We start from the raw sequence: 10,059 nt of genomic DNA, 5'->3' as shown, positions 1-10,059 counted from the left end.
TTTTGGTTCTTAAAAAAGTAAGAAAAATAAGGAAAAAAAAGGAAACAAAACAAAACAAAAAAAACCCCAGACACCTATGACAAAGTCATCCTGTGCATACTTTGTACATTACAACTAAGCTTTCATAATCAAAGTATCTCTCAGATTGGTATGTCCAAGAAAGAAGTGGCAGTTCAAAAATCAAAATAAGTACAGTTCTAGAGCAAAGAAGTATGGAGGAAGCTATTGTTTCATGCTGGACTTCAGAATCCAGCCAAGAGAACCCTTTTGAGATGGACTGATGATTTTCTGATTATTTTGCAATGTAAGAAGACATATTTGAACACTGGCACAAAGCATATATCCTACAGTGCCAGATGATCAACGCACTGCTGAGCTTCTAGTTCAGTTCCAGAACTGACTGAATTGCACCATTTCTCAAATGACAGCACAAATCCCAATAGCAATCTGGTTGTCCTCAAAGACCACGCTGGCAGTCCACTTCTGCTAGTGCTGCCTACCAACGGTGCTGTCCCAGCACCTTACTGATCACACGCAGAAAGACCAACACTCAGCAGCCCTGAGCCCACAAGCACCATGGACCGAATGGAGAAAGGTCTGCTGTGAGAACTTCCAAAACCTTAAGTCATCAGAACGATTACAATGCCCAAGAACCTTTCTGGAGGGTGAAAGGGAAAAAAAGACAACTGCACCAAAGAGTAAGGCCTTAAGAATGGTTCAAATGACCTTGACATTAGCAAGTCAGTTTTTGAAGGCAGAGAATGTCTTCCTCTTCTACACTAGAAGCCACATAAGTGCAAGGACTGAAGTACATACCTACAACCTTTTGCACACTGCAGGAGATGGCTCTGCATAAACAAATAATGAATTAGATGACTGAAAAGGTATTTTGCAGGTTTTCCTACATACTGGAACTTCAAATGTCAGTGGTTAAGTACGTAACATTTTTGAGATATATTTAAAGGTATTCACACGTAACCACACTTGGGTGTGACACACAGAAGTGCATGAGGCACCATGTTATATTCAGATATTTTTCTGTCAGATGAATTATAAGGGACCTTTTTCCTCCAATCAACTCAGTCCTTTCTACAATGAATCTCTGCCAGACTTGTACCACCCCAAGCGGGGTTGCAATGGGAAAGAAATGAAAGAAAATGGGAACATAATGGAAGGAAAGACTGGATAATGAAACAAACCTACCTTCATCTCTTCCTTACAGAAGAAAGCATTTCAAGAAGTTAAGATGTTAGACTCTTCTCTGAAGAACTAGAAGCCTATGCGAACAAGTATTTTTGTGATATGGACTAAGTTACTGACCCCACATTGCAAAAGGGAAAGAAATTAGATCAGTTTTTGTGAGGAAATTAGATGTGTCTTCAACTTCACTTACCAAAATTAAAGTTAAGCAGAAGCCAGTGGAGTCTTACGAAAAGCAAGATATACCACTGGCTTTTAGAGGAAGAGTTACTCAGAAACAAACAAACAAAAAAAAACCCCTGGACACTTGGAAGCAGAATGCTTCCAAGGCGAAGCACAAGAACGTGGGATGCTCCCTTCTCCCCTGCAAAGAACTTTCACCAGATAAGAACAGTCTTCTGTGTAACATCAATGAAGGACAATTCTGCTCATTGTTTGTTACTCTATCCTACACAGGATTACACTCCTCTCCTGCAGGGAGGAGATCAGAAGGAAGAGAAAAGCGAAACCATCTTCTCCGACGTCCGTGTTCCAGAGAACCATCTTCTCCGCATGCGACTGCACCTCCAGAAGCGGAGTCGTGATCAACTCAAAGCCCACCCTGATTGCATCGAGCTTCTCCTCCTTTTAAAGCAACGGTCTGAAATTCAAGCCGAGTTTTGGGTTTGATTTTTTTTCCTCCTTCTTGTGACAAAATGAAAGGGAGAAAGAAAAGAGGGAGGGGTAGGGAAAGAATGTAAAAGCCTGACATTAAAATCGTCTCTGCAGCAGCCTCGCGAGTGCGAGCCAGCAAAGCCTCCTCCACACCCGCAGGGTTTGCATGCAGCCGTGTGAGGTGCCTGGGAGCCTGCCTGATGGATCGGATGGAGGGGAGCGAGGGAGAGAAGGGAGGGGGAGGGAAGGAACAACCTTTCTTTTCTCTGGTCTTCCTGGGGATATGAAAGTTCCTCCTAACAGGCTGGTGGTCTTCTGGGGGCTTAGGGAGAGGGGGCGGCCCCCCGAGCACACCGCTGGGCGGCTGCTGCTGTTCATGTGCCGTCGAGATGCTGCTCCTGCGCTGGCTGCTGCCAGTGATGCTGAGGTTTGTGGGGACCTTGTCCTCTGCAGCAGCAGAAGCCACCAGCAGCGCCTCCCCAGCGTTACTGCTCTCAGAGCGTCCGCCATTTTGTGTGGTGTCCTCAGCGGCTCCCGCTCTGTTACTCCCCAGTCCGAGGACGCCCGCGCTGGTCTTCTCCGTCCGCTGATGCTGCTCCCGCTCCATCTCGCCGCCACTGGGGATCACGGCATCCGTCATTCCCTCCGGAGAAGCGAGCCCGGCAGCCCGCGCCTTCTCTTCTGCCCTGCCCAGCGCCAGCACCAGCACCGCCCGCCGCCCCTGCTCTCCCCCCTCCCGCCTCACGGCGGCCCCTGAGCCGCCCCCGCCCCGGCGCACAACATGGCGGCGGCACAGGCACCGGGGGCGGGGCCGCGGTCGGCCCGGCTCAGCCAATCCGCTCGCGCCTTACGTTATAAAAAGGGGTGCGGAAAGCGCTGCTATCTGTGGGATGGGGCGGCACCGGCCTCGCTCCGCGCCCCCACACAGCTCCGTGCCCCCACACAGCTCCGTGCCGGCCGCCCTCTAACTCCCCCACACCGCTCCGTGCCGGCCGCCCTCTAACCCCCCCCACACCGCTCCGTGCTGGCCGCCCTCTAACCCCCCGCACCGCTCCGTGCTGGCCGCCCTCTAACCCCCCGCACCGCTACCCGCCGGCCGCCCTCCCATCCTAGCCGCCCTCCCGCTCACCGGCCCCGCGCGGTACTCACTGCTCTCCCGCACCGCTTGTCACCCACCGCCCAGCCCCGCCCGGTACTGTTACATATTCATGACATTTCCCAACACTTATTAGCATATATACAATCCATACGGGGTCTCTGAGGGGCTTCACTGAGGGGTCTTTGGTGGTCCTCTCTGGAGCCCATAAAGTTCTAAGTGACTTATGAGTCACTCACAAGAATCCTTATGAGCTTCTTTAAGACAATATACCTGGTTATAGAATAACTTGGTGTTTCTTGGCTGGCTGCCTCAGTTCCCTTCTTCATTTTCTTCACTCGGTTGGTTCTTTTCAATCCCTTGGCTCAGCTATAGGTAGTTTCTGTATTACATTCTGCTGCACTATTACTTCTTGTTGCATCTTGAAACTCCGATATCATCCCCTGGAGGGAACGGGCTCCCCGGAGCAAACCGATCCCGTGGTGGTGTTTTATTTAGGTCCAGGACCCATCCAGGGGCTCACTGGAGCTCAGCACAGCTCCCTGGCCCCAAAAGGCAGCCCAGGCCTTGCACAGATACCTTGACAAACTCACCCCCTGAACAAAAAGTACACTGCACGCAGCGCCAGGTCGCACTTCTTCCTCTAAAGTTTAAAGTTTCCTTTCCAAGGCATTGGAGAAAATTTCCCCTTTGATGAATAAAAATACATCATTAACAGTGAAAGGCAGGCAAAAAAAAAATCTTAATATGCTTTAATAGGATTCTTCAGTAGCCTCATAACCAGCTAACTTGTACTGGAGGAGAGTATCGTATCAGAGGGTTAACATTTATTCCCCTCTGCCACCGCCACTGCAAGGCTCACTGGTAAAAGAGGGGTGTGAATATGTGACAGCCAAAGCACAAACGTTTTTTTGGCAGCTCTGAGGAATGCACCGGGATGGAACAGTGCCTGCTGAAAATAACCCATTCTTGCAGTGCCTAGGAAATACGAATACCAGATGTTTAGTTTTACAAGTAAGTAACAAAACGTTAGTTTTCTTTATTAAAAGTACACTAGTGCAGTGCTTGTTGAAAAATGCATATATTAATTACCTACTTATACCAATTACCTTCAATCCTCGTAACTGTTGCTATTTATACTGTCACCTCAAAAGCAGCTACTGACCTTAAAAACGTGAAGTTTGCATGCTTGCAAGGTATGCAAGGAACATATATTTTAACCTGGCCATTTTATTTAATTGATCTCTTTTTAGATTACCTGTAAGTCAAAAAATATAAGTAACCTACCAGCTCACACATGGCCTAGTGATAGTGGTAGCCTCCAGGGTGTTAAAAAATAAGCTAATAATTATTAGTTCTTAGAAGTCTTTGGTAAGCCAGCAAGTTTAAACAGGGTAATTAGTATCTGTAACCATAATTTACATAAATTACAGAAACATAACACCAAATATTTCTCTGACTGCAGAAACATGGTGTTCCATTATCCAGAGGTAATAAACCCCACAAATGCAGTGTTCATCCTATGGATAAATCAAGACTGTCCCCCTGAGAATATGATGTCCTGCCTCTGTGAAGGTTCAATGGTGGTAAAGAGGATATTACAGATGAGTTGATATATTATTGGAATAATTTTGCTGTGCTTTACTTTGTTCAAATAAAATTTCCATATACAAGAAAAAAAATGGAAATACCAATCTAGTGCTATTTAAGGCTGTGTTGATCCATTATACACCTCCAAATATGTCAACCTGATTTATTAAGTTTGAACTGGCAAAGCTACTAAAATCACTTCTGGGCTGTGCATGTTTTCAGTATACAACTAGTTCAGCTGGTGTTTGGACCAAAGAAAGTAGCAAGTCTTGCTTATTGACGAAGCAACACACAAAGAAGTTTTCCTCATTTACCACTTGCTTTAAAAACCTGTCTTTGTAGTTGTACAGAATTCTTTTTCTGTATTAATTAACATAAGTCTTTATGTCACAAAAACTACTAAGTATTACTTGATAAATTACTTAACAATACCAGATCACTGTACCACTATGCATTTTAAATCCTGATAGATATAAAACAGGTACTAAGAATCCCAGTTCACAAAACAAAGGTACAGTGAAAAAACATCATAGGAAGAGATTACTTGAATACTCTGAAGTAAAAAAGGTTATAAAATCTGTCACCTTATTGTCTCTCTAAGCTTCTGGTTTCTGTGGTTTCTGATCCTTGCCAGGCATTCAACCACGACTCCCTGGCTTGCACCAAGTGGTTTCCCACCCAAGTACTAGGCAGCTGCAGACCCCTTTGATTCTGAAATCAGATTATATGTAGCACATTAATATTACAGATTTAGATCAGATTAACAGCCACAAAATGGGACATTTTTAAGGAAGGCTTGTGTAAGGCTCCTTGCTCAAGGAGCAAACATGGGTTCTTGCTCCAGACATTACCTCAGGATTCCTTTATGAAAGCAAATTTAGAAATGCAAAATTACTCGATCTGAGCATATTCTTACAGTTTAATGTAAAAAACTAGAAATTACTATTTTACTTTCCAGAAATTGCTCTAGTGATGCAAAACACACCTCATTCCTTCAAATGTTTAAATGCTAATTTTGTGCTGACTAAATTTCAGGTGCCAGGAGATCAAAGATAGGAGAACTGTATCATTAATCTTTTTTCAAAGACCATGCAGAGAGAGGCACCTTTGGAAAATTCAGAAACAAAACCTAATTTACACACTTGGAAAGAGCTTTAGTATCATTTACCAGCCATGGAGAAAATATGCCTATGATATTAAAAGGTGAGACAAAATGGGGCAGTAGGATTGACTTGGCTCTGCAAGAGCAGGGATTAGTTGCAGAAATTTACCTGGTGCTTTTTTCTTTAACAAATTTGTGATCCTCAGGTGAAAGTTTGAAAATACCTACTTGTATTTTTAAAATACTTTCATTTTATCATGATTAATACATTAAATATCTTAAAATACTTTAAAGTTAATGTAATCAAATCAGTTCTAAAAATACATCATAATTTCCATTAGATGGCACCATCAACCTGTAGAACAGATTACAGTATTTTAAAATCAGTATTCATGAGTAAGCATTAAATACAGAAGAACTGTCCATTCTGGATCTGGAACCCCTTTTTCAAAGGAAAAAAATCTTCCATATATGTGAAACTCGGCTTCAGACTCTGTTAGATCCTGGCAACCAAGCTTTGTCCGTGAAGTGCCAGACAGTGTCACCACAAAACATCAACTTTTTCAAAAACTGCAATCCATTAAAGTGGTACCTTAAAGTTCTGATGTAGCTTTCAAATTCTAAAAATTTTGTGAAACCTCAAGAAACCTGGTCTCCAGTCCCGCAGAGGCATTCCTAAGGCAGTGTCCCTGGTTCAGGTGGATCATGCTGAAATAGGAGAAATACATTCTCTGCCTTGAGTTCAATAGCTGGCCTATCCTTTACCCAGATTCTGGCAACTCATTCTCTGGTACTGAGCTTGAGAGACCTTAAACTTACTGCTGCTGGTGTCTCATAACAGACCTTTGTGTTCCAGGAGATAAGTCCTCTTCCTTGTGTTGTTCATTCAGTGCTGCAGAGCAAATCTACGGAAACAAAGGCCATGGACAGTAAAATTTTTTTTCATCAGAGGACCTATACAGTTCAAAGACTTCCAAGGCCTTCTTGGCTTACCTTTCTTTCTCAGTCAAGACAATCTCTGCTTTTACCTTCTGGTTCATCAGGTCTTTCCATAAGCTAAGACTACATTGACTGTCCTCATCAGGAACAGAAGAGCAAACAATTGCTAAGATTTGTCAAAAAGGGACAAATCTCCCACATTAGACCACTGACTTCCTGCTCTTGAGAGCAGGACACCTTAGCACTCCCTCTTCTCCCAGAATGTGAGATCCAGAGTGCTCATAGCTCAGATTTAGAGGAGTACCTGCATCCCTCTCCTCATTTTGCCATCCCCACATGGTGATGATCCTGGAAGCACTTGACACCTCAGTCTTTTCACTGCTGCAACCCCTCACTCTGCTCTGCCGACACCAGGATTACTGACTGTGATGGTCACTTGGACATATTTATGTACATTACTTTACCTCTTTACTACACATTCATCATTTTATGTTTTACCCACCTGTTTTGGTACGTTTTATTGTCCAAGCCCACCCCACCCCTCCACCACCCCAAGCCCCTCCTGCCACAATCAAAAGTCATTCTTTCAAAAGCAGCAACATTTTAAAAGTGCTAGAACTAAAACAAGCTAACCAAATCCAGAATTATATTAGTGTTGGAAAGCTTAATCCTTCAGATGATTTGAAGAGAAAAACCCAACATTACTAAGCTTAGATCAATCAGTAGCTAAGTGAATGTAAACTACAAAGCAGAACAAATCACTTGCACTCCAGAATGCTGAACATGAGGTTAAGTGGGTGGCTAAATGATAGTAAACAAATGTAAATTAATCTTCTGAGATTCACTGGCTGCTTGGTGGCTTTTTACATACCCCAGAATTAATCAACTCAGTATTTTGGAATAATATATTTAGTAGAGATGTGATCCCCAAGATATCACGAGAGAGAAACTGATGACAAGATGTTAGTTCTTTGTTTCACCTACTTACTAAATTAATTATTTAACACAAAACTCTGGGGAACGCAGTGAACTGAGTACAGTAACTCATTTTTTTGTTACTACTTTGTATCAAGCAAATTATATCCAAATATAAACACTTCCATAGCAACCAAAAGATAAGCCTTGGTCACTTACATTAAGCCTCACTGCCTGTACCACTTAAATCTTTCTGCAGTCTTCTTGCACAACCAACCAAACCAAATAAAAAATGGTTTAATGTAATTTATTTGAAATGCTTCCAGAAAAGTTTAAGGCCATTATTAAAAAAAAAAAAAAAGGCAATACACACATTCATTCTTTCTTCTCTATCTGAACACTTTACATGCTTTTTTCTCTTTTTCAGCATTTTGCTGAACAGCTTTCCTATTCCTTTTCTTTTGCAGATTTTTTTCTTTCTCTCATCTTCACTGGCATACTCATTCAGTTCTAAAAATGAAGCAGTTGAAATAAATTACAAAGCCTGAAACAGAAATTTGATTTTTTTTGAAAAACTATAAATACAGAAATATGTTCTATAGGGTAAAAATGCCATTTTTTTAAAAAATAAAAATACCTTGGTTTATATTGTTTATCATCTTGTCACACAGATTTCTGTAATGCATATCAGCATATATATATGTAAGATACTTGACATAATACATTTTCTGTAAACTTGTAGAACACAAGAAAAGTATTTTTGGCAATAACTTAAGTTTTTCTACTTTTGTTTTGACGAGTACTTTGCACAGGTTATCTTGTGTGATATCAAGAATCATTTAAATTTATTAATATATCATTTTCATAGCTTGCCACACAGCACTGGCATTATTTCTTATAATAAGAAATAAAATATCACCCAGGGATTCCTGAAAGTAACAGGATGTTTTAGACTGCATTTAAGTGACTCACCTGCTTCTCATTACAATGAGTAGATTAAATCAGCCACCAGAAAACACAGTAATATTTCCAATTACAGCATGAGATTAAATGCAATAAAAACTTTTAAAACAGAACTTGAGGAAAAGAAAAAGGATGTAATACATCCTAAAGGAAAAACAATTCCCTTTTTGTTTAAACTTTCTCTACATAATCCCATGGGGTATTTGTAGAGCACCATTTATATAAAATCATCACTTAGTTTTAAAAACCAACTACATGTAATTGTAAACAGACATTTACAGAAAATTAATTGTTTTAACATTAGTTTAGTGGTGTTTAAAACCAACAGTGGAGGTCAGTGGAGTGCAAAATGCTGAAGAGGGCCTATTCACAAGCAAAAGCTCTTTTCCATTCTTATCCTGTTTGGGATAATATATTTATGGCACTGAAAGCAAACTACCGGCTTATTTACAAATACCCAGTATTCTCAGCATTTCATTAAATTCAGTGCTGGCTGTAGAGGTTTGGTTGGATTTTTTTATCAGTTGATTACTTTTAGCATTACATGCTTTGACAAATAAACCACATCACTGTGCTGACCACCTGAAATGTCCAGATTTTAGTAAGTTTGCTTACTGGATTTTAGGACAGCGCTTCATTTTGAAAACTTAATCCCTAAAGAGTCCCTGGTTCCATGGCCTGCTGTTTACAGTTCTTGTTGATTTAATATCACAAGAGTTCAGACAGGTTACTGCAAGACAGTTTTCTTTTTTTCCAAGAAACTATTTTTTCCTTCTATGCCTTTAAGAAAACTTATTATCTTAACCCCCCATCCTGAAACTCCATATTATGTCCACATCTTTAGCTGCCCCACTAAGGGGCAAATAAAGTACTTAAAATCAGGAAAAGTTATTTATGTAATGCATATATAAACAGTAGCTTAGAGATTCTGTTTACAGCAGGACATTGAGAATAACTGGTCAAGTACCTCTTTCATCCACCTTAGGTGTTTATGGAATATAATCACAGGACATGAGTTGCAAGAGATTCCAGCTTATACAGATGGGCAGTCACAGTACTACACTCACAGGTACGAATACAAGAAGGACTGCATTGACATAGTCACAAAAAATATTCTAAAAGTGCTTCTCCAAACGGTTCCATGTATGGAATGCAAATACTGTACAGGTAAGAGACAGATTTTCTTCCATGAACTGTAAGTTTTTGTCAAACATTGGTTTCTATTTGCTTTTCGTGTTCGCAAGAGTTCGTCTGTTCCATGCGCTCGCAGTCGCCACTGACCTCGCTGGTGTCCATGCTACAGTCCGACTCACAGTCCGATTGCTCCATCTGCTCCAGGCTGGATTCTCCCGAGGGAACTCTGCGTCCGTTCGCTGACAACACAAAATGTGCTTCCGAGTTCAGCCCGCCAGCCTTGCCCGCACACGCTGCCTTCTCCTTGGCCTGGCGGATACAGTTCAGCCACTGCTGCTTGTTGAAGGAGTCATTGGCTTGGAGGGAGTGAGTCTGGCTTTGAGATCCGCTTTTGAAGCTGACTCTAAAGAAGTTTTTGACTGAAAGAAACAATACACGTCAAGACCTTGAATGCTTTGGTTGAATG

At 41.7% G+C, this 10,059-nt stretch overlaps 2 protein-coding genes and 1 long non-coding RNA gene across 14 annotated transcripts in view; 1 reads left to right on the top strand and 2 right to left on the bottom strand.

Annotated features, from left to right (window-relative positions):
• The window catches only part of FAM208A (family with sequence similarity 208 member A), a 26,097-nt gene extending 23,214 nt beyond the window's left edge, over positions 1 to 2,883 (bottom strand). For 7 of the 9 annotated variants that reach the window (XM_017832364.1, XM_017832369.1, XM_017832368.1 and 4 more), the window contains exon 1: positions 2,110 to 2,605. In XM_017832364.1, coding sequence (XP_017687853.1) covers positions 2,110 to 2,494 — 385 coding nt within the window. In that variant the 5' untranslated portion in view covers positions 2,495 to 2,605. Of the gene's footprint in view, positions 1 to 2,109; positions 2,606 to 2,705; positions 2,837 to 2,869 lie in introns of those variants that run through there. The other 2 variants (XM_017832366.1, XM_017832365.1) reach the window with 2 other exon arrangements.
• Positions 2,884 to 2,939: 56 nt separating this feature from the next.
• On the top strand, positions 2,940 to 9,528 carry LOC108505920. Its single transcript, XR_001877634.1, has 4 exons — positions 2,940 to 3,046; positions 3,869 to 3,964; positions 5,576 to 5,743; positions 9,445 to 9,528. It is a non-coding gene; the product is annotated as an uncharacterized LOC108505920 (long non-coding RNA).
• ARHGEF3 (Rho guanine nucleotide exchange factor 3) overlaps positions 6,529 to 10,059 on the bottom strand; it is a 115,154-nt gene continuing 111,623 nt past the window's right edge. For 2 of the 4 annotated variants that reach the window (XM_017832385.1, XM_017832386.1), the window contains one exon: positions 7,199 to 10,012. In XM_017832385.1, the coding sequence (XP_017687874.1) occupies positions 9,666 to 10,012 (347 nt within the window). In that variant the 3' untranslated portion in view covers positions 7,199 to 9,665. Of the gene's footprint in view, positions 6,548 to 7,198; positions 10,013 to 10,059 lie in introns of those variants that run through there. The other 2 variants (XR_001877631.1, XR_001877630.1) reach the window with 2 other exon arrangements.

Source organism: Lepidothrix coronata, unplaced genomic scaffold (genome assembly GCF_001604755.1).
Source record: "Lepidothrix coronata isolate B3197 unplaced genomic scaffold, Lepidothrix_coronata-1.0 Scaffold202, whole genome shotgun sequence".
NCBI classification, from domain to species: domain Eukaryota; kingdom Metazoa; phylum Chordata; class Aves; order Passeriformes; family Pipridae; genus Lepidothrix; species Lepidothrix coronata.
This window is presented reverse-complemented; position numbering and strand designations above follow the sequence as displayed.